General features: G+C 36.6%; 3 protein-coding genes across 3 annotated transcripts; 1 reads left to right on the top strand and 2 right to left on the bottom strand.

The window, feature by feature from the left end:
• Positions 1–278: 278 nt before the first annotated feature.
• Positions 279–12,830, top strand: LOC105390451. The gene is made up of 4 exons (XM_011561758.3): positions 279–725; positions 1,480–1,606; positions 1,922–2,097; positions 11,664–12,830. Exons 1-4 carry the CDS (start codon positions 360–362, stop codon positions 11,757–11,759), a joined length of 765 nt encoding a protein of 254 aa, XP_011560060.3. The 5' UTR covers positions 279–359; the 3' UTR covers positions 11,760–12,830.
• A 288-nt stretch (positions 12,831–13,118) lies between these two features.
• LOC105390441 (transcription initiation factor TFIID subunit 12) lies at positions 13,119–14,725 on the bottom strand. The gene is made up of 3 exons (XM_011561748.3): positions 14,388–14,725; positions 13,977–14,169; positions 13,119–13,357 (listed from the first exon to the last, which is right to left on the bottom strand). The coding sequence occupies exons 1-3, from the start codon at positions 14,595–14,597 to the stop codon at positions 13,230–13,232; spliced, it is 531 nt and encodes a 176-aa protein (XP_011560050.2). The 5' UTR covers positions 14,598–14,725; the 3' UTR covers positions 13,119–13,229.
• A 1,088-nt stretch (positions 14,726–15,813) lies between these two features.
• LOC105390431 (nuclear RNA export factor 2) lies at positions 15,814–24,150 on the bottom strand. Its single transcript, XM_011561736.3, has 10 exons — positions 23,798–24,150; positions 23,357–23,687; positions 20,633–20,750; positions 20,475–20,547; positions 19,884–20,021; positions 19,164–19,359; positions 18,551–18,717; positions 17,933–18,133; positions 17,297–17,412; positions 15,814–15,996 (listed from the first exon to the last, which is right to left on the bottom strand). The coding sequence occupies exons 1-10, from the start codon at positions 23,939–23,941 to the stop codon at positions 15,852–15,854; spliced, it is 1,629 nt and encodes a 542-aa protein (XP_011560038.3). The 5' UTR covers positions 23,942–24,150; the 3' UTR covers positions 15,814–15,851.
• Positions 24,151–24,238: the final 88 nt, after the last annotated feature.

Genomic DNA, 24,238 nt, shown 5'->3' with positions numbered 1-24,238 from the left:
ACCTATCCCAGAATCGGACCATGATCGAACCTAAGTCCGGTTAGTGCACTGACTAGGTTCTAGGGTAGGCGAAATCGAGAGAGAACTGACCAGCTAATCCTTTCACCACGGTAACAAACCCAAGTTCAGCAGGTGTTTGCCACCAAAACCCAAGGACTTAGTATAAGTCCTTGCCAAAACCCTAGAAAAAGAAAAAATAATCCATTGCTTTGAACGTAGCAATAGTTATCAGATAGGAAAAACTGATCATGTTGACACGTTTTTAATCTGTGCAATTTCCGATCCGATCATCATTCCAGTTCTGTCACTTGTGAAGTGTGCACGCGAAATTTTCAAGAAAAGTGATTTTCTGATTCAATATGCCGAAAAAACTAAAAGTTGTTGTGAAATCGTTGTTTGGTCACGAAATCCGGAAGGATGTTAGCTTGGACAGTTTAAAGTCTTTGAAACTGGAGGATGCCTGGCCTTTTATCAGGGAGGAGATCGAAATTGAGATTGGAAGCAGCCAGCTCGTTTGTATTCCACACATAACGGAAGCAGATTTGTACAAAGTTACGTCGCTGTTCGTCCCAAATGAGAAGGAAACGAATGGCAAAATGTTTACGCCACTCGGCGAGCTCCGAAACAACATCAACACTGAGAAGTCCAATCCCGAATACGTGAAACTATTGACCGAAGGCGACCTACAAGAACCTGACTTCAAATTTCCTCATGATAGTGTGAAGGTATGTGAAATCATTTAATTTAAATGGTTAATATTATAAAATTTCACTCATTTATGGCGTTTTTCGCGTCAGGAACTATTCAGGTCATAGATACCTACCTATAGGTAAGTAGTTTGACCTTGGCATGTCCTGATGCCCCATGGGTCACATAGACACAACAATAAAAGGTACCTAGGATATTGCTCAAGTTATAAATGCCTATTGATTATAATATAATGTTGTTTTAATTTATAGTTTAGTGGAAGAAGCCACCTTGCAGCACTTAGCTTTCTTAATAAAATTATAAATGGTGAAATTTTGAAGAAAGAGTGAAGTTTGCACCATAGTATTAAATACCAGCTTCTTTTCATCAGCTTTTGGGTTTCCATCTAAATTTTGGGATAAAAAATTTGGGTATTTAATGATAAAGAATATTTGAAAATTATTTGAGTATTGTTTTTATGGTCATTTCTAACTAATTCTAACAAATTTAGACAAAAATATTTTCTCTGCAAAATATTTGTGAGTATCTATGATAGTAGTAGTTACCTAGTTAACTATGATAAAATGATGTTTTTGTCTAAGTACTTACTTAAATCTGCTATAGTTAATACATGCCATGTTCAGGGCATGAGATATTAAAAACAGCAAGTTATTAAATTAATTAAATTGTTTTTTTTTGTCTTAAATCTCTGCTATTATAATGAATAAATAATGTTCAGAACATAATATAATTGCGCAAGTAATTAAATTAATAAAATCAAAATTGTTTCAGATAACTCTACAAGATGAGGCAATAAAGAACAAAGTCAGAGTCATCATGGTGAATTTCTCAAAGTCATCCATACCAAAGGGCAAAGATCTAGTTAACAATGTTTACTTAGATGTCAAAAATAATAAGGGTGAGTAATGCTTGAAAAGATTTTTCCTTGTGGTTGAAAAGATTTATATTTCTGATAAGTTTATTTATCATATCATATTTTGATCCTGAATATTTGAGTAGGTACTTCAAATATTGATTTCCTATAACTTTACTTATCATTTAAATGTGCTAACAAATACTCTTAACTTTTACTTTTCAGTAAAAGTTAAGAGTATTTGTTAGCACAGTTTTACTACAGTAGAAATAATTTATTTTAAAAATGAATTCTATGTTAAGTACCAAGAAATCTTAAAATGCACATTTCACACTTATGAACAAACAACATTCTTTACAGCTCTCCAAGGCAAGAAGTCAGTGTACATGATCACAAATGTGCTCTATGCCAAGACAATAGAGTTCAGAGTGACTCGCGGCACCTCCTCAAGAATCTTCCATCTTGGCAATGGATCTCCACTGGTGTTTGGGCTTGAAGAGTTCCTTATTGGGGAAGACGGCAAATTGACTGCAAAGGTAAGTTGGCTTTTACTCCCTGTCCTGGCTTTCCTTCTCTTATTTGTATGTGCTTCTCAGTTTTGTGTTATTAGGTTGGTACTCTGGATTGCTTAAGTGGGCTACTCACACACATTCCATACGAGCAAACTTAAAAAATAAATCAAAGAAAATACACTCGCGAGCAACCAAATCGACTCAAGCCTTGACGGCGCAAACATACATTAATACAAGTAAAATTATGAATAGAAATAATAAAAATGATATGTCATTTAAAAGCTTAAGATGTCAGCTTTAATTTGATATCATTATTATTGAAATCCATTCATCATTTTTGAAATAAATGATGTCTGAACGCAATTGTAGGAAAAACGGGAATTTAGGAAAAAAGGGTATGGGTATCGTATTATACAAATTAAACAAAAAATGTTAAGATAAAAATTTATTTATTTAAATCAATACTTTGTATTGCCCCCTCTTGCCCTAATTACAGCCTGCAGCCTGTTTCTCATAGACCTTATCAACTTTTTGACAGTTTCCTGAGGAATGCCGTCCCACTCCTCTAATAAAGCTGTCTTCAGCTCGTCCACGCTTGCAGGGACTGGATTCCTGGCCCGAACTCTTCTTTTGAGCTCGTCCCATAAGTGTTCGATGGGATTCAGGTCAGGACTGAGCGCAGGCCAGTCCATCGTGCGCAATTCCTTCTCTCTCAGAAACTGCCGACTGACTCGTGCCGTGTGGCAGCGGGCATTGTCGTGCATTAGCACGAAGTCTTCACCGACAAATTCTGCATAGGGCACAACATGACCGAGTAGAATGTCGGTGATGTACCGATCAGCTGTTAACCCGCCTCCTCGGCCGCCTCCAGGCACGAAAACAAGTGCGGTTTTTCCCTCTAGAGAAATACCAGCCCACATCATGCAGGAACCGCCGCCATATGCTACTGTTTCAGCGAAACAACATTGGGCAAATCGTTCCCCCGGACGCCGGTAGACCCGGCCTCTCCTGTCACTGCCATGCAGACACACTCTGCACTCATCAGTAAACAGGACCGACCGCCATTGCGCAATGCTCCAATCGAGATGCTCTCGAGCAAACTGAAGACGCGCTTGTCGGTGGCCTGCAGTCAATTTGGGGCCTGATGCAGGTCTTTTTGGTGTCAAGTTGGCTTCCTTCAAGCGTCTTCTCACTGTCCACTCGCTGACAGCCACTTGTCGTACACGTCTCAGTTCTTGCTGCACATCAACGCCCGTAAGGTGTCGATTGCGCAGCGAGGTTGAGACAATGAAGCGGTCGTCTCTCTCTGAAGTGCAGCGGTGGCGGCCCGTTCTTGGTCTTCGATTGAAGGCACCAGTCTCTTGGAACCGTCTGTATACTCGGGATACAGCAGACTGGCTCAAGTGGAGCTGGGCAGCGACTGCTCGCTGACTTAACCCTTGTTGCAGCAAGGCAACAACTTGAGCAGCTTCTTCTGGTGTGGTATCCATGGGTTTGCGAAAACAAGGAATACAATGCAACGAGATGTGTACCGGTCAACTTGCAACAAGCGACTGATAAGGTACACCGGATGTGGAAAGGTTTTATAGCGGGATCAGGTAGCGCAAGGCGTGGATTCCTAATGAGGTAATTAACACTGACGGGCAATTAAAATGCGTCATTAAATCTGCGCTTAGTTTTTTTTATGGTATTGATCTTAATTGAAAGCCTAATTCTTCAGCTTTCGAATGACATATCACTTTTATATTTACCATTTATCGTTTTAGGAAAATCAATGTATATGTGCGCCGTGAAGGCTTGAGTCGATTTGGTTGCTCGCGAGTGTAGTAGATTTTCAACGAAACTAGGGTAGGTATTTTCAATGTCCCCGATATTTTTACGACGATCATAACTTCAGAATGAACATCAAGGCCTCAATATACTATAATGTGCTTGTTTTTGACTAACCTACTTTAATCTATCTGACTTTTATCTTATCTGGATTTTTATGATAAATCACAATTCAAACAGATAAGTCGTTCATACTTCAATGAAACAGCTCTCATATAATGATGTATACTTATATGCACTTTTGGTACCTACCTAATTATAAATATCAATTGTTTCTTTATTCTAAAATGCATTACCAACAACTTTTAAGCTAGGCGAGCGTGTCTGTCTGTTTTTTTAAAGAAGCAGTACTGAAAATTTCCGATCCAATTTATAAAAAAAAGTTTGAGGATTTCAGTCCTTAAGGCTGTCACTAAAGCTGGAAGAAAATCAGAATCTGTCAAATCTAGTGAGGGGGGGTTGAGGTATGCGGGGCGTTCTACGGACAATGACATGAAATTTTAACATAGTACTCGAAAACATAAAAGTGAAGACATGCCACTTTGTTAAAAATATACTAAGTAAGTAATATTGTTTTGTGATACGAAAATATTTATTTTTATTTGAAAGTATTTTTAATATTTAATAATTAATTATATATAAAGTCGTACCCGTGCCGATATTTATACAGGTTGTTGCAAAAAGGGTTTAATACTATGCCGAAACCTACGTGTGCAGCATGTTATTGATGTTATTTCTAAGCCAGGAAATGAAATCAGAATGTAAAAAAATCGCGAAAATATTATCAGAGTTTAATAGTTCAGGGTGTTGTATTAAACTCTGCCCCCGTGTGAGGTATAAGAATAGTAAATAAAAAAAGTATAGTTAGCCGAAAGGGCGTTACTCAGGCGTCACTCTGAAAAACTTTTATCCTACGTAATTTTTTATATTCGTGAAAAAACGCTTCTTCATATAATTTTTTTTTGGTCACGTGACCTTTTAGTTAGACGACCTGTTTTTTTTTGGTGTTTCAAAAGCAGAACAGTAGTTTGCAGAACTCTGCATATACAGGGTGTCACAAAAGGTTACGTAGCTGGCAAAGGGATATGGGGAGGTCACCAGAAAAATAATAACATGTAAGTACCCCCGCAAGGGAGTACATTAGTACAAGGCGTGAGTGTGTGTGTTTTTTTTTTAAGTACTTATGTGTATTTGGGATATGATAGAAATAATATTTTTGTTTCTTAAAAACCAAAAAATTTACACCTTGCTGCGCTCTTTTGCTCACTGTAAGTACACCTACAAATATTGTTGTATTAAAAAAAACGGTTTTGTAATAACGATTATAAAAAAAATGTTATTTTCATGTCAAGGAGTCATTTACCTAATTACGATTTCACTCAACAGCAGGTGAACTGAAAAAATAAGTTCTAGTTCTATCATCACTTTAGATCGCAAACATTGTAACTCCACTTTTCTCGGCGAAAAGTACTCTTTGGTATCAATAGAAACGTTTTTTGAATTCACATGTTTTCCTCTTTATTCGAAAAAAAAAACTGTATTCCGCATTTTACCATTTGTTTTCCTCTAAACCCCAAACCGTGATTTTTAAACAAGAAAACTTAGTAATTACCCTTTATTCTCATATACAACGTGCGATGTAGGCGAACGTGAACGAAAACTATGCAATAAGCCTTTGTTTTTATTACTACTTTAGTAAATTACAATAACATACTCAACAATGTTAATTTTTTTTGCAATGTTATGTTGTTAAATTAAGATCTAATATTAATTTTATTAACATGAAGTTACTTTCAACTTTTTTTTGCATCTATGCGTCGAATCACACCATGACGGCTGCTGCAGCTTCCTGCTGTCCTGCCCTCCAACCAATCCCACCAGTACTGCAGGTTGCGTCGAATACGAGCCATTCTCTTCGACTTGACAAGACAGGTGCTCCCGGAAGGATCATAGATCGCACGGAACCCGTACCGTATAGAGGCAACGGACTCCTTTGCAACAGCCCCCCAGATTCGGAAGTAGCCCATGCACTGCATGGCGAGCACAGCTGCAGCAATTTTTTCGTAATGAATCATTGGGATGTCATCCCCGAAGGAGGCTCTCAGCCTACCTCACGACCTGTGTGACATTAGAAAAATGCACTGTGCTAACGCCGTTTGCGAGCTTGATTTGCAGGACCGCGTTGTATGCCAAGTTCCACAGCAGAGGGGTCCAAGACCTACCGCTGTGGAACTCCGCAACTGAACTTCTTCAGTGAAAACAAACCCTCTCTTTTCGCATCCTTAATGTACTTGTTAGACACGTATGACCTCTGTCAATTTTCTGCAGATAAGAAGACAAGTGATGGTATACAAGAGCCGCCCTAAAGGTTCGCCCTCTAGGGGATAGAGTTGAACGCGGTTACTATTTTTAAGCAAACAGCCAGCGCAACAACTCGCCCGTGGTTCTTATCCTGCTCCGACAGTGAACGAACGCAAAGTATTGTACCCACTATTCGAATCCGCATTTCGGATGCCAAACTGACTGTCCGAAAGGTCGAAACCGTACCACCACAGAGGTATGACTCGTTCGAAGAGCTTATCAGGCTCTTACAGCAATCAGATGTGTCGGTACACTGAAAGATAATCTACAGGCCTGCTTTATTTATTTAGGAGCACTAATGGCCTCCTTTCAGTCATTGAGTCACTGGCACTCAGGCTGCGGTTGAACAGGAAGATAGACTGTCTAAACAAATCATTTTTAGGCTAGTTAAAAAAAACTTTAGGTGGGTAGTATGCCAACTAGAACTACAAATAAAACAGTATTTTTGTCTCCTCTAAAATTTGGTCACGAGGAGTTACGATGATTACGATCTAAGGTGACGCTGACGATATTTTATACAAGGTATTGAAAAAAGGGTATAAAGCTTAGCCAAAAGTGGATTTAGGTGCCATTCTGATCCACTTTTCTTCTGCAATTTTAAAAATTCACGTAACAAAACCTTTTACATAGAAACTTATTCGATCACGTGACTTTTTACTATAGAGACCGAATTTATTTTTCGAGAATTTCTAAAACTTGGAGAACAAAAGTTGTTCAGAATAACCCCTGAGTCAAACCCTTTCGGCACAGTATACCCTTTTTGCAACATCCTGTATAGGTAATATCAGGTCAGGTTTATAAAAGACCTGGGCCTGTAGAGTGAGACTCGGCATGGGGAGTCATAATTTATAGATCTTTTAGGTTGCATTGGCGAATGGGCACTGGTAGCCCTGCCCTTTTCTATAACTATAACTATAGGTAATTTTATGGCAATTTAAAAATGGTATAACATTTATCTATTTGAAAAAATCATTAAAAATATAGGTACATTACCTATCACCCTAATTTAAAAAAAAAATTCAGCCCTTACTTTAAACTTATAACACCCCTCTATTTCCTTCAGGGGTTATAAAACCTGTGTATTTAATATTTTCTTATGAGTTTTTTTTTTAAATACTAGGATCTTACATAGTTGTACATAATATTATGCGGTATTTTATTCCACTTGTAACGCATAAAATTCATAGCTACAGTAAACATTTCATTTTTTTCATGGCGAGATACAGTCGCACTTAACCGCTTTTTTGCAAAGCTTGTTAAATAGATTTAAAAAATTATGTAAATTTTAGATCTTCAATTTTTAAAAATACTTACTTATTTTTAACAACCTGTAGTGTACAGACTACCACATCTTAAAATATATATATTTTTAATTAACTACGGTTTTTGGTTTCAAATAAAACAAATTATGAACTTACTTTTCAACACCCTGTATATTGTGTAGCTTACCTACCATACACAACCGTTAAAATAAAATAAATTACCCCTCAGAATATAAACAGGCTCGCGCTTTGGCATACTGCATTGACCGTATAGTTCTTATTCGGAGAATCTAATAAGTGTCATTATGTGCAATGTTTACCTTTATCTATGCATCTGTAACTCTATAGTAAAAAATGTAAACAAATCGAAAAGGCGAAATGTTTTCTAAGAATTTTCGGCTTTTCTGCATCTAAAATGATTAGAAAATTAACTTTCCATAGCAAATGCATATGTATTATAATACTTGTAGTCATAATTTGTTGATTTAATCAGTTTTTGTGAAATATTTGATAAAAAATAAAATGGCGTGGGTATCGCTCCTAACAGGCCGCCACCAGGGCGACGACTGAAGAAATCTGAAATCTGTCACGGTGTCATCATTTTTAAACCGGAATTTATTAGTTTTTTGCAAAAAAAGTTGACTTCTGGTCCATTAAATCCAACTCTTTAAGGTAACTTTGTTAAGAATTTAATTACCTACACATACATATAAGATTCCATGAAAATGGGCCCTCTGATTTCGAGGGTTTTTTCATAATAAGTCAAAAAATGGCAAAAGACATGGTGTGTTTGCAATTTTTTTTAACATACTTATTATAATCCTGCACCAATTTATAAGCAACTAACATGTTCAGTATACCCTCTGCTACAAAATATATTTTTATCAATGTGATAGAAGCCACCGTTTTTCCAATCTAATCAAGTATATCAAGCCGACTTTAGCATTTTAGCTTTAGGGATCCCCTTAATCCGATTGTCAACTTCGTTATTTTCTAGAAATGTTTTACGTCTTTGCCATTTATATTAGTGCCGCTTTGAAGTCAGAAATATGTTGGCAAATGACCAAACGGCAATTCGGTTAATGTCTCAGATATCTTAATAAATTTCACTAGTGGCAGGTAGGTACTATTGATGCAAATTTAGCATTAGGTTGGCTGGTTGGAAAGATACATTATCTATAGGTATGGATAATAAATATTTATCTATTTCTTGCATTATACTTCTAATCACTTCCAACATAATCGGATAAGTTCGTACTTCCACCATATCTGAAAAGGTATACATAAGTATCTCCAGTTCTCCATGCCATACCAGAAAAGATTAAAGGTTCTCACATAACTATGATGCATGTTTGGTTGATGATAAAAGTATGCGAAAAAAAACCGACTTCATAAAACCACTAAAATGTAAGAAATAATTTACATCAATTTTATGTGACATTACAAATATACCTACAGTGCGACAAACTTATCTGTTCCGGTGAGAGCGAACTAAATTGATCCATATCTCATTATTTACTAATGAATTATATATTGATATACATAGATTAGATGTGTTTACTGAAACCACAAGAGTGAATTACCACTACTGGCAAACTTAAAATCTTATAGAATGACGAAATATTACACATTTACGTGAGCTGTCTCCGGAACAGATAAGTTTGTGGCACTATAAGCAGGAACTGTTCTTTTTTTATGTTGGTGCGGTGACAAAGTAATCTGAAGAAATATGGCACCAACTTCAAAAAAGATCAGCAGGGCGATCACGAAAAATATAGAATCGAATGCGAGTGCGACTAGTGTCAACTTGACAGCACTTTCGAACACTTTTTACCTATCGAATTGACAGTTGTCGCACTCGCTTTCGATTCTATACGTTAGCTCAGAACCCGTATCACGAAAATTCGAGCTAACGTATAGAATCGAATGCGAGTGCGACAACTGTCAATTTTATAGGTAAAAAGTGTTCAAAAGTGCTGTCAAGTTGCCACTAGTCGCACTCGAATTTGATTCTATATTGTTCGTGATCGCCCTGCTGTTTTTCGTGATCGCCCTGCAGTTCCTGCTTAGGTATATTTGTAATGTCACTAAAAATTGATGTAAATTATTTCTTACATTTTAGTGGTTTTTTGAAGTCGGTTTTTTTATTTTTGAAATTCGTATTTTATTTTATTGTTTTTAGTTAATTTTCAATAATATTCAATCAAAAGTAAGATGCAAATGATACCAATAAGTCCTACTAGTCAATACGAATCATTCAATCCTAAACACGAGGTAGTTGCTATATACCGTTGAGGAGTTCCTTTGACTGCCTTCTGTTTCCATCATCAGATCAGCTCAAGGTCACCATCATATTTTTTTGTTATAAGAACTATATTTACGTTCTAAATTTCATTAGAATCGGTTAATAGGTGGCCAAAATGGAAATTAATACCCTGTTTTTACCCCTTTACCCACCCTTGGGGGTGAGATAAAATTCTGAAAATGATGCGCTTCTACACATAGGATAATATGGATTAACACGAGCTAGACTTCAAATTATTAATCATTATAAAGGAGCAGGGTATAAGTATATAATGCGCTACATATCACCACCACCTATTTAAGTATTTATTAAATAAAACAGAATAAAATGTGATCTACGACTAATAAACCTAAACTAAAATAGTACCTATAAATATTAAGATATTATATTGATTATGCGTAATTAATTACAATACAATCGATACGTTTGTCTATTATAAAATTTATAAATTTGAAGGTCGAAATCAATTGAATATACCTATATTTATCGTGAATTGTTTTGACTGTGATGTCGCGAGAGGTGTGTCCCTGATAAGAAGAAGGCAGATTGTTATGACTTGTTGATCTTTAGCGCAGTATTCCTATCAGCATTATGAAGATCCATGTGACGTATATTTTTTGATTCTGAAACCGTTCTCCCACAAACTGATCACTGCCGAATGTTTAGCCGAGAGAATGTTTCTTTAGGGTTTCTTTTACGAGTTTACACCGACTAAAACTTTTTACCGTGTAAAACTCATAAATAAAACATTCTGTAGGCTACACATTCGGCAGTGATCAGTTTGTAGGAGAACGTTTTCGGAATCATATTTTGTACTCAACAACCAACCACGAAAAAAAACCGACCCGTTTTTAAGTAGGGAGGTAGTTAGGTACTTCAACCTAAGTTAGAAAAGTTAGATGATGATCATAATAATATCGGGGTGATGCCAATCGTGTCTGAGTTTATCACAGTTTATTGCATTGCCTCATCATCATCATTTTACATAGATAGATAAAGTTGGAACAAAATTACCATAAAGGATATAATTATTCATGATAATTACTAGAGAGCAAAGTGTCCACAGCTAATTACAGGCTACAATATGTAGGTATAGGAAAATTTTAAATGCGAGTTCTCTGCAATAATAGACTAGTAACAATAACAATGAGGAACTGCGTAACTAGCTACCAACATTTTATGTATTTAGCTTGTAAGTTGTGAGTTAACTCCATTGTATTGCCACGCAGTTATGATTCAGTGGGCCGTGAGTTATAATTCTCTGAATTAAAATATCTACCTCTAAATAGATATAGTCTATCTAGATCTAGTTGGTACTCCAAATAATATCTGTTTGTAGGGAATCCCCTAGCCCTAGACTCACAAATCAATACCACTCGAATTAGGTTTCTGACTTTGTATCTAAACATAAGTAGGTAGGGGATTATTGATAAATGGCATCGATAGTACGTTAAAAAAGTAAACTAAGATGTCCGTGATCAATATCACGTCAACATTTATGTGCATTTGAATGAGACTCGAAGGTTACCGTGATTAGTTACTGTTTGTAATATCGTGATACCTACTAGGTAGGTACTAGTGCCTACAGTTTATTTGCTTGTTGAGATGTTTTGCGACGAACATAATTGATGTTTTAATTAGACAACAAATACCTACCATTGAGCAGTCATTGAAAACAATTAATGAACAGTAGTAGTTTACAGCCTAGTATGTATTATATTATGTAGATACTCATGGCTATACATATGATGATGTTTTTATAAACTTTTTAAAAAACATGTATTTTTGGATTTTGTGGCCGAAATATTTTAAACTTACTTTTTTATTTCCAGAATCCAGTGACGATTAAGTCCAAGTCCCTTCACTGGCAGAAAGTAGATCCATTGGACCAGTTGTACCAGCCTGAGCGAGCCACCGCAAACGCCTAATCTTCAGAAGAAACAAAAAGGATAGTTACTCCGCTTGAAACCACATTGTTCGGGCAAATATTTCTTGAATGGTAGATACATGTGGTACCCGAAGGTATGGGCGTTTATACATAGAAAATCTCTATGGTATTGATATGATAACTGCAAAGCATCACTTACTGACTATAAATTTATCAATTTCTGCATTGACATATTTTACATTTGTAATATTCGTCTGTTTACTTTTTATCAAAATGATATGTGTTAATTTGTAATTTAACCTTAAGATATTTTATAATATGAAAAAAAAACATCACTTGAAGGGTTTTTTGGAGTCTTTTTATAGTTAAATAGAAATACCTAGTTTTTTGCAGTTTTAGTTTAAAAATGGCACAGCCATGACTATTTGTACGGGAGGTTTCTGTAGTTAATTAATGACGATTCTGTGTAGGTAGGGAATGTATAATCATGCTGCTATATAATTTCTGGAAAATATTATTAAGTTCTTAGGCAGCCTTTTTCTCCCCATTATCTATTGTATATGAATATACATTTATGTATTGTAAATATTGTAACAGAAGCTTATTATGTCTGTAGCTATAGATATTTCGGAAAAACTAACAACTATTCTGTGTTAAGTGTTTCCGTAAATTGGTGTACCTATGTATGTTTTTTACATTCCACTTTCGCTTGAGTGACTTAATATTCAATGAACTTCATAATAGTGTTAGTTCAGTTACTGTGGCTGACCCATAGCATTAGAATAAACGTGTTTAACATCAATTTCCTGTGATTAAAATAGGATTTTCATTCCATCAGTATTCTATATGTGTAGGTATTTATTTTCATTTACATAATAGGAACCAAAAACTGTACTTACAAAATATCATACCAAAACCTACTTTATTTGTGAATCATGTTATCATGAGTGTTAAGTGTGTGATTTAAATGTTGTCACTGACATTATGTGATTTTAATTAAGTATTATTTTATCAATTATGTTTGACCCATCATCCGAATGTACTGTGATTACATCGCAATCAGTTTTACACTTTAAATTATTGTGAAATAAACACTACTTGTGTAGAGAAATAATGATGTTGATTCTGAAGGCAGAAATTCTAATTTTAACGCTGTCAAACTAAAAAAATTGCTAGCATAAAATGACATTTACGGAAACAATCATAGAGTCGAATTTTAAACAGGTTTTGACATCGCTAACTTTAAAATTTCTGCCTTCAGAATCGATATCAATATCGTTTCATTTATACTTCCTTCCGTTCTTTTTGATAATTAATGCAGTTAAGCAGAGCATAAAACCCTTACCAACTTACTACAATCACACTGGCCAACTCTTTCGATCATAATTAAAAAAATAAAGATTTAAAAAAAGTTTTCTTAACCGAAAATTATTTTAATTACATCATACCTTAAAGATTACAGTCCAATAACTTATAAAGTACAGTCTTACAAATCCTAAATAATTATATACTAGTATTTCTTGATAGTTTTCCTGATAAGTGCCATGCGTTGCCGGTGTGCCTCGGTGACTGTTGATCTCTTGTAGGGGCGGAGCTCATCATTGCCAAATCCAGGGATCCACATGTTCCATTGCCTCTCTATGGATAAAAGAAACTAGTGTATTAGGGAGTTAATTGAGGGTTTCATAGTTGATAGTACACCATGTGAGGTTTTTTAGACCAATTACTGGAATGATAATTGTTTTTTTCCCAAATCATTTTATTAAATATCCAATAGAAACTTAAGACATAAGTAGTTAGCTTTAGCAATACAATACATTATTTATGTAAAGCATTTCGTAAACTGCATATCTGTACATAGATGAATAGACTATGCATTCTGTTATTGGCAAAAATATTATAAACATCTGTCTTCACTTGTAATGAGAGCCATTATTACAATCAAGTTCCCTTGGCACAATAATGCTAGTTGACATCCAACTGCATTTGTCAGACTTATTTTAAATTATTCTAGTCATTTGCTAAGTGTTTTATAGGTCATTATCATCTAAACAATGATTAGAAAACTGTCCTTTCTGATATATTACTATTATTATTATTTTTCAAACAAATAAATATAATATAAATAAATAAAAAAGCTTGGGAATTTAATGAATAGAAATGGACAATCAGGGAGATATTGTTTTGTTTTAATTTACTTCCTTCATTACCTTAACTATAACACCATAGTGCAAAATATTAAAGAAAGAGGACCCACCTAAGTGCAGTTGCACATCTCTGAGCTCCACGGTGGGTGCATGCCGATGCTTGGCGAGGGCACAGGCGGCGTTCAGTGTGGTGTCAATGAAGTCGTCCGCGAGCTGCAGCAGCATCTCCTCCACTTCCTCGTCGAGCTGCACCGTCGGGTCCACCTCCCGGACCAGCTCTTGTAGCCGGGGTCGGCTTAGTAGCTGTCAGAAATAATAAATGTTGACAAAAGATATTAGTAAGTTTGTGATGTAGTATTTTTTGTTACTAACGAACTTGCAAGGGTACTATTCTGCATAAAAATAGCATAAAGTGGCTAGTTTGGTTTGCATTACGCAGGCAGCTTGCTTCCAGATCACAAATATAGCTATTTCCGTAAACACTTCATCCATATAACAAAAAAAATATAACCTCAAATTACCTGGGTAGCCTGATCCCCTCCTCCACTAGAGATGCCCTTAGAGCCCATCTGAGATTGCGTCCCCATGGGGCTGTGCGACGAGGGGGACCCCTGGAGCGACGTGGACTGCAGTTGAGGACTCTGAAGAGGGTTGTTTACGTATTGGATCGCTCCCTGGTTTAGGCCTAGATTTGGCATGTTGCTCCCTTGCCCCATATTACTGTTTGCCATTGCTTATAGGGTTTCTGATGTGAATAGTGCAATAAGTTTAATTTAATTCAATAAGAAATAAATTCAGTAAATTCACAGCACAATCAATTCAATTTTGTTTTTATGTTTTGTGGCTCAATCACAAAAAAACCAAACATCACATCACCATAGACTTTTTGACAATGACACTAAGCTTTTTTAATTTCATGTTTTACAGTGTTGCCAGAAATAAAATTTGAAAAAATAGTGGTTATTATTATTCTGAGTCTACGGTACATATTGAGTTATATTCATTCAGGGTAGGTCATGGAAACAATAAATACTCGTAAGTACTTACCACCACCAAGGTGAAGCAAAGCATGTATACATTTAGTTTCTACCTTTTTTGGCCTAAGATTTATTTGCCTAATCTCATATTGCATAGTAACGTTTGGTCAAAGTCTCGTTTCGCCGAAAACCGTATGGCATAAATCTCTTTTCGTAAAAAGTTATTTCGCATAATCTTGTTTAGCATAATAATGGTATGGCCAAATCTTGAATAGCCTAATAATGCTATGGCATAGGTTTTACAAAGTAATAATATTCGTTTGGCTTTGACTTCGATAGAGCGTCTCTCTTCATAGCGCAAACTGGTGCCTTGTATTGTGGCCGCTATGTGTATGTGGGAAACGCTCCGCTCCGCTTCGCTGCGCTCCGCTTTGCTTTTGACGATAATGTGCACCTAACACGCTCCTCCTCGCTTTGCTCGTCGTCGCACCTATCTTTAGGTTTCGATCCCATGGGGTTTAATGGCGTTTGTAATCATTATAATGTTCATTCACTTTCGATATTTTGATCATTCAATATCGTGAGCAAACGAGACTTAGGTGTTTCAAGATTGTGCCAAAAGAGTTTTAGACGAAACGAGTCTTATGCCGCATAAGTCTTGGCGATGTGATGATTCTACCAAAAAAGTTTAGACCTTACGAGTTATGCGAAACGAGTTTAGGGCAATAAAGATTAGGCGAGATGAGCGGAACCCATACATTTAGCTTAAGCCGCGTACAGACCGGCCCAACGAACGCCAACGAACGTTTTTCGTTGACCTTCGTTGCTGCAATCTGCCCTGTATTATGTATGATAAATATCCATCGTTGGGATAACCGTTTGCGTTCGTTGGGCGTTCGTTGGCCCGGTCTGTATGCAGCTTTAAAACAACGCGAACTGGGTGTAGGATGATGGGATCAAAGTTCAGTTATCAATTACATAATTAAATTTATTAAATTATATTTATATTCAGTCAATATCATCATCATCGATGGATGATAAGTCAGATATATCGCTGCCGGCGAACCTGTCCGCCGATATGGAATTATTCCGCAGCTCGTCATTGAAAGACAACAGGGTCTTCCTCAGGTCCCAGTTGTGTATTCTCAGGCGTCTGAAACAATAATTGTAGATACTTTGATATAATTGACATACTCAAGCAAATAAAGAAAAAATGGTGACCAGACTCTTGCCATCTTATCCTATCGTGCATATCATCCTACTCCTAAACGTAAATATATTTCATTCAATAAAGCCACGTACACACCGGGCCAACGAACGCCAACGAACGTTTTTCGTTGGCCTTCGTTTCTGCAATCTGCCCTGTATTATGTATGTTAATATCCATCGTTGGGATAACCGTTGGCGTTCGTTGGGCGTTCGTTGGCCCGGTGTGTACGCAGCTTAACTGGATGAAATAATACTTTTAGTACTTCATTCATTACACCCCAACCCTATAAATGCCAAAAAAAACGAACCTCCATTTTTGCTTACCACATTCGCCTCGTAAGGATACACAAGGTACTTTCACCTATGGAATGGCCTCCATTTTTATAGTGTTTCTTTATGTAAGCGTCAATTCACACGTACCACAACCACACCACGTCGCAGCGACAAAATGTGGTCAAGCTGTGGTTACGTGTGAATTGATGGTGAATTGTGTGACAGCGGCTTTTTGCAGTTGCGTTGTGGCAGCGACAAAATGTCGATGTGGTTGCGTTGTCGCTGTCATTGTGATGTGGTAACCACGTCGTCGTGTGCAGTTAATACGGAAAACAGGTTGCCGCGGTGCCGCCGCCGCGTGGCGGCGTTGCCGTTGCGAAGTGGTTGCGTTGTGGTTGCGATGTGGTCATATTACACAGGTGGTCGATAACAACGGCAAAATGTGGCACGTGTGAATTGGATTATTCATTGTCAATACAAAATATACGCCCGACCACATCGCGTGGTTGTGCTGTGGTTGTGGCTGTGGTGCGGTTGTGGTACGTCTGAATTGACCCTAAGAAGTCACGAGAGACGGTGGCGCCATCAACAGTAGAGCGTCTAGTACAGGTTTTGTTATTTATGAAAACGAAAAAAGTAAAAGTTTTCTCCTGTCATCTGCATACATTATCAGTCAAAAGTTTCATGATAGTTATTCCATTAGAGGCGCCACTTAGTATGCGAGAAAACGTAAACTTTTATAGTTTTCGACAAACTATCAAACCTACTACTGTACTATAGTACATTTGATAGTTTGCCCTCAGTTTGCGAAGAGTCACTATGAATTTCACCTTTACATCTACCCCCGAATTAATAGACCCAAAGAGGCTTGCAAGCCTGGTGTAAACAGATATTTCGTTCCATGAATTCGGGGCAGCCAGCCACAGATTTCAGTCATAAAGCTAAGCTACAAAATATCGTTGTCCACTTACATTTCCGCCTCCTCTCTCTTGAGGTGTGTGATGTGTGTGAACGTGGTCACCACGGCTTCTATCTCTTCTTTGTCAGGGTTCACCAGAGCCAGGGCATTCAGATTTATTACTGGCGTCTGTAACAAGATACACGGTTATTATAGGTATTGACACACTTACAGCGCAAATAAAAAACACTCATAAATATACGCGGCACATGGACTGACAAACTTATAATTTTATTATATTATTACACACATCCGATAAGGAAGGTAAAATTAACTTTCATAGCCACTTATATTTTTAGTAAAAGAAAAATATTCCTTTGCAAAATTTGTTTAAAGTGACTTTATCAATCACCTAAGCCTACCTCTTGGAGGGACATTGCGACTGAGAGGGGGCCAGGTTTCTCTACAGGCCACTGTGCCTAAATGCATATCCTTACTAATATTATAAATGCGAAAGTAACTGTGTGTGTCTGTCTGTTACTCTTTCACGCCAAAACTACTGAACAGATTTGAATGAAATTTGGTATACATACGGTATAGACCCTGGGAAAGAACATAGGCTACTTTTTATCCTGGAATTCCCACGGGAAAACTTTTTAAGGCGAAGCGAAGCGCGCGGGAACAGCTAGTAAAAAAAATAAAACCTAACCTTAAAACACTGCTCAGCGACCTCCTCCGAAGCCAGCGTGACCGTTGCGATCTCGTGCACGATGTGATACTGCGTGGCGCGCTCCTGAGGCGATGACGTCAGCACAAACGAGCGCCGGAAGTGGAACAGACGCTCGGGGCGGTCTAAATGGAAGGTCTTCTCTTTGAAGACTCCGTCTACGACTATGTGGACCATGGATTTCTGGAATTGTTGATGGTTGATGTTAGCATGAGTAAAAAAATGTAGATGAATAATTGGGTACATCTCCCACACGTCCGTGTGACCCTAAAGTAGGCAGGGCCTGTACTATATGGTCCAGACACTTGAAATAGATAAGTACATATAATGTTATTGTATAGCAGGGATGGATAAACCTTTGAAATCTCTACTTCGTGAAGATGAACTTGAATTGGTACGTAGAATAGAATAAAGTAGAATAATGACGCGACGTTCTTCCGAGGATTGCCCCTAAATGTCCGGGTCGTAGGATGAAAAAGGGTTTATGGCTCAGTTTGACCCATATACTTGCCACCTTTACTGTCATTTGAAGTTGCGCCGGACATAAATAAAGGCTCCATTCGTGTACGTTCCAATCGTTACATTAGCACTAAGACTCACGTTATAAACAACGACGTCAACGTTAAAGCTAGTCGGGTCGTGTTGACAATGGAAGACGGTTTGCCACGCGACGGCCACGTCGGCGGCGCCGCGGTGCGTCTTGCTCTCCGCCACCAGCCAGCGCTGCAGCTCCGAGGTGGCGTAGTGGTGCGTGGCGGGACGATCTTCTGAGGATTGGGGGGTTTGGAGTCATTATTATGGTGTGGTGACGATTTTTTATAAGAAGTTATTTGATATTGAATAGAATAATACAGTTTGTTGCGTAAAAAGTCATGTGATCAACAAAGTTTCTATGGAAGGAATTTGGTTTATTTTTTAAGCGAATTTTGAAATTCTGATTTCATATTCGGGCTTAGATATAAAATGCGGCACATGTAGGTTTCGGCTTAGTATACCCTTTTTGCAACACCCTGTAGAGATAACAGAGGAAAGATTTGTTTGTATTGAATATAGTCCAAAACAACTGAATTGATTAAAAAATATGTCTCTAAGGGCTGAGGAATAGGATGAAACCCTATGCTAGGTAAAGATCCCGCATACGGCTGGTTAAGTTAGAAAAATATGTACTTAATGATTTATGATTGCTTATATTTGTTTATACCGAATCACTAACCTGTGTAATTTTTTGAAATAGTCAATACTGCATTGTTATGGTAAAAATTCACAATCTTGTTCCTGTGAGAGTCGAATGTCGTGAAATACAGGGTGATGAATTTCTCAGCCAGCATTTTTACTTTCCTGTCACTGTTTACAAGGTAGTTCTTCAGGAAAGGAAATACTACCCCATATTTGTTTACTGCAATACCATCCTGAAAAACAATCAATACACCTTAATAAAATATTTTTAATAACTACAGCAGTCAATATAATGTAATGGAGAAAAGAGACATGTACCTACATGTCATACATATAACGTACAACATTTGTGACATGTCCAATTTTATTGTAGATTTATCTTATCTCCATTAAATTATATTGACTGCTATAGTTATGTATCACGAATATAAAGGCCAAAAGGCCAGGCAGAGTCAAAAACTTTAAAAATTTATGTTACATATTTCACATTTGTCAAAACATGAATTAAAATTACTATATTTAACCTCTGATTTACTCTCACGGGCAATAAAAAAGGTTCCACTGAGGAAAACACCGAATTATTCGTCGTCGGTATATTGTGAGTGGAACTTTGTGGTTGAGCATTAGCAATAAGCATATTTCACATATTTTTTTATGGTAGGTACAATATAGAAATCAGTAATCAGACCACAAATACAACAATATCAGCTATGAGAAAAAACCAACAGAAAAATAAACATATTTCACAGATGCTCACCAACTCCTTGAGCCGCGGGCACTTGACAGTGATCTGCTTCACATAGTCCAGCATGGTCATGTCCGCGCACAGCGGGTTGCCCTCCAGCCACAGCCGCTCGATACGGCTCAGCACGCGCAGGTCCGTCAGAGATGCTATCTACAATAATTGTATTTTTTAATCCTAACTAATATTATAAATGCGAAAGTGTCTGTTACTCTTTCACGCCAAAACTACTGAATGGATTTGAATAAAATTTGGTATACATATGGTCTAGACCCTGAGTAACAACATAGGCTACTTTTTATCCCGGAATTCCCACGGAAAAACTTTTTAAGGCGAAGCGAAGCTCGCGGGAACAGCTAGTATTTAATAAAAAATAGTTGTGATGGCTCAGGCTCATGATTAGGTAATTCGTGAGCTATATTAATATTATAACAGCTCTTGTTCAGACTCACATTTACGTTATGTCTTTGCTTACTTGCGGCTGGCTCTGCTTCAAGTATAGCAGAAAGTGTCTGTGAGTGTGGACCCAAGTTGAAGCAGATTCTTTTAGAAACTAAGTTTTTTTTATATATAAATTCTTGATGAATGTATTGTTTAATTACTTACAACATTATTACTCAAGTTGACACCAATTAGTGGTCCTTTTATGAAGAAGTTCATTATTTCTTGTGGTATACATCTGGAAATAAATAATTACTTAGATAAAATATGTAAAAAAAATGTACTGAAAGATAATTTAAAACATTATTAGACTACCATCACACCTTAAATTATTATTACTCAAGTTCAAAATCTCTGTGTCTCTTCCCATCCTAAGCATTAGTATTTTGAATGAAGCCAGCAATCCCATTGTGTAGAAGTTTATCTGCTTATCTTTGAACTCTGAAAAAAATAAGAAAAACAATAAGACTTAAATAAATAAATAAATGGGAAAAAAAAATAAATTAAAAAATATAAAAAAAAAAAAAAAACAATTATAATACTGAAATTAAATAAGTACTCTTCAGTATACATAGATAGAAAGATAGATAGAATATTCTTTATTTTTACATAAGCACAGAATTTATAAAGCTTATTTACAAACATATAGGTACAAAAAAGGCAGTCTTATCACTAAAGCGATTTTTTCAAGACAACCTTTGGGTGGAAGAATATTTATGTTCAAATAGGGTCAAGTGTTCTAAAGAATTTAACAATAATATTATATAAGAATTATTAATAAATATACCTACAAAATAATAAGAATATACTTACTCTCTGATTTTTAATTGGAAAGAATTCTGACATTTTAAAAGTGATGCTACTAAAAAAGTTCTTTACCGAAAAAATGAAAAATTGCGATCCATTTCTGGGCAATAATTTTTTCTTAATATTTTTATACAAAAAGATAAATCTAAATATTTACTTGCTCAACTAAATACAAAAATAACAAATTTTTCAATATAATAGCTGTTCCCGCGAGCTTCGCTTCGTCTTAATAAGTTTTCCCGTGGGAATTCCGCGATAAAAAGTAACATATGTGTTAATCCAGGGTGTCAGCTAACTTCATTCCAAATTTCATTAAAATCGGTTCAGCCGTTTTGACGTGAAGAAATAACAAACATACACACATACATACATACATACATACAAATATACACTTACAAACTTTCGCATTTATAATATGAAGTAGGATCACGACTCACGACCCATGTATCGAATTAATTTTAATTGCTTTATTTTATTCTTTAGCATGGCATCACTTCCTACTAAATTCAGGGATAATAAACCTTTTTAATCAATTTCAAAAATTGGTGTGGGCTCAAGTGAAGGGGCATGTCGCAAGACACAACACAACCTACAAAATGGCGGAAGTTAAAAAACTACTACTAGAAGGTATAAAAAATGTTACTCCTGAGAAATGGCAAGCATGCATCAGCCACACAATAAAAGAGGAAGATAAGATGTGCACTCTCGACGATTTCATGGACAGAGTTACAGAATCTCTAATAATTAAAGTCAGCGATGCTGATGATGAAGATACTGATGATGATGATGATGATAATAGTGATGATTAGGTAGAGATTTTAATAAACAAATCCATCATCATCCATCCATCGTCATACCTATAGCAGTTCACTGCTGGACGTATTCCCTCCCAAAGCACGCCACTGGATTGGACAGACTCTGCAGCTGGGTAGAAACAACTTCCAATCAGAGGTCAATAGAAGAATACAATTGGGCTGGGCAGCATTTGGCAAACTTCGTCAAGTCTTCTCGTCGCCCATACCACAAAGTCTCAAGACGAAAGTCTTTGATCAGTGTGTCCTACCGGTTATGACCTATGGGGCTAAAACGTGGACACTTACTGTGGGACTGGTTCACAAACTGAAGGTCACTCAGCGAGCTATGGAAAGAGCTATGCTTGGAGCTATGCTTGAAAGATCGCATCCGGAACGAAGTAATCTGACTGAGAACTAAAGTCACCGACATAGCTCACCGAGTTAGTAAGCTTAAGTGGCAGTGGGCTGGTCACATCTATCGAAGAACCGATAACCGATGGGGTAAACGTGTTCTGCTGTCTTACTCCCAGCGATGAGTCGCTGACACAATTTCACCTGTATCGCTAATTTGGTACCACCACCGCACATTTTAGACTCACAGTTTGCTGTGCCGACACGACACGCAAGCCAGTCAGTGCACACAATACAATTTTATAGAGCGACATCTCTTTTTTTTACCTCTATTCAAATACGAACGCAACATCGCCCTGACATCGGCGCGGCTACCGTTTCAAAAATAATTACTAGTTGTTTTTAGATATATTTTCTACGACAGCGATAATTATATAAGATAATTGAGATTATCTTTAATTGTATTTTTCACTGTTTGTAATATATTTAGGTAGGTACGGTAATTATTTCTCACCGTAGGTAAATCCCCTTTTAATTTGGAGCGCCGCACTTAATAAAATGGATACAGGGACTAAAAAAAATATATTATAGTCTCAGATGTCCAGACTCGTATTGAAAAAGTGCCCAGCCCAAAAAGGTTTGTGATCTCTGATTTGTCTAAAATTGATAACTGTCAGAATTCCGTAAGATTACTAATAACAGTGTAGGTGAAATTATACTTATATACCCATAACAATGATAGATATCATATAATAAACTACAGTATAATGTGACATACATTATACTGTAGTTTATTCTGGATCTCTCAAGTGGAATTTTTATTTATGAGTATGTACCTGTCTATGGACTTGTATATTTACAGATGTAATATTTTTTAGATTGGTTAGTCAAGCTCCCTAAATAAATTATATTACTCAGACATCCACTTAGACTGAAGGCACTGAGTACATTTGAAATATTTTCAATAAACATGCCAATATTGAGAATTTTTGCAACATGTATCAACATGCACAACTTTTAACAGTTGTTATTATAACTTTTAGTAGTTCTGCAGTGATACAAAAGCAATTTGGATAAATCTTTATATTTTTTTACCCATATCATTGCAGAAGTTAGACAAGTCCAGTTCCATCTTCTCATTCAGCCTCAGGCTGACCACACATGCCACTATCTCCTCCAACGTCTGATGATACCCGAAAAGGTCAGTTGAAGTCTGGTCATTGAACAGCACATCAATATTATGCATAGTGGAGCAAAAAGGAAACATAAAGTCAAGTTTTATAAGTTTCAGAATCACATTCAAATTATTTGTATAGAATGATGCTATGCCATTAGCAAAATTGTAATTAATGGGTATAAATGTCGTCTTCAAGTAGTCGCCCAGATTTTCAAATAACTCTTCAGGGGTACCGGTCCAGTAATGAACCTGAAACATAACCAAACTATGAACTAAAGAACAACTGTGTTATCTTTAACCAATTACTATAAGTAGCTAAAGAGTAAGGTAGATAAAATTGTGCGAATATCAAAACGTACCATGATTTTGTGGAAACAATGTTTTGCACCTTCATCTTCGCTGATCAAGCAGTGGTCCACAAATGAAGTAAATTTACTGTTAGCTGTTAGTCTACTAAGAAGAAATTTTCTGTACTCTTCAAACTGATGTTTTTTGGAATTCATTCCAACTTTTGTTTATTGAACTTAAGAGTATTAAATATATATTTTCGTAGTTTGATTTGTTTGTTTTCAAATTTCAATGCAAAAATCAACAACACAACAAAACGCCATAATAAAATAAATGACAAGATCCGTCATAAAAAGTATTCTGTGGTAATAATACAGTTCGGAATCTGCAATCGTGACGTGCAACCGGTAGGGGTACGAACATAAATATACTCTAAGGGTGCGAAATAAAAAGAATGGGTTTTGCCTTGGTTTTGCAACGATAGTGGGTTCCGACAATATCCGCTATGTCCA

Source organism: Plutella xylostella, chromosome 7, assembly GCF_932276165.1.
Source record: "Plutella xylostella chromosome 7, ilPluXylo3.1, whole genome shotgun sequence".
Classification (NCBI taxonomy): Eukaryota; Metazoa; Arthropoda; class Insecta; order Lepidoptera; family Plutellidae; genus Plutella; species Plutella xylostella.
Note: the sequence above shows the minus strand (reverse complement) of the source record. Positions and strands in the feature narration are given on the sequence as shown.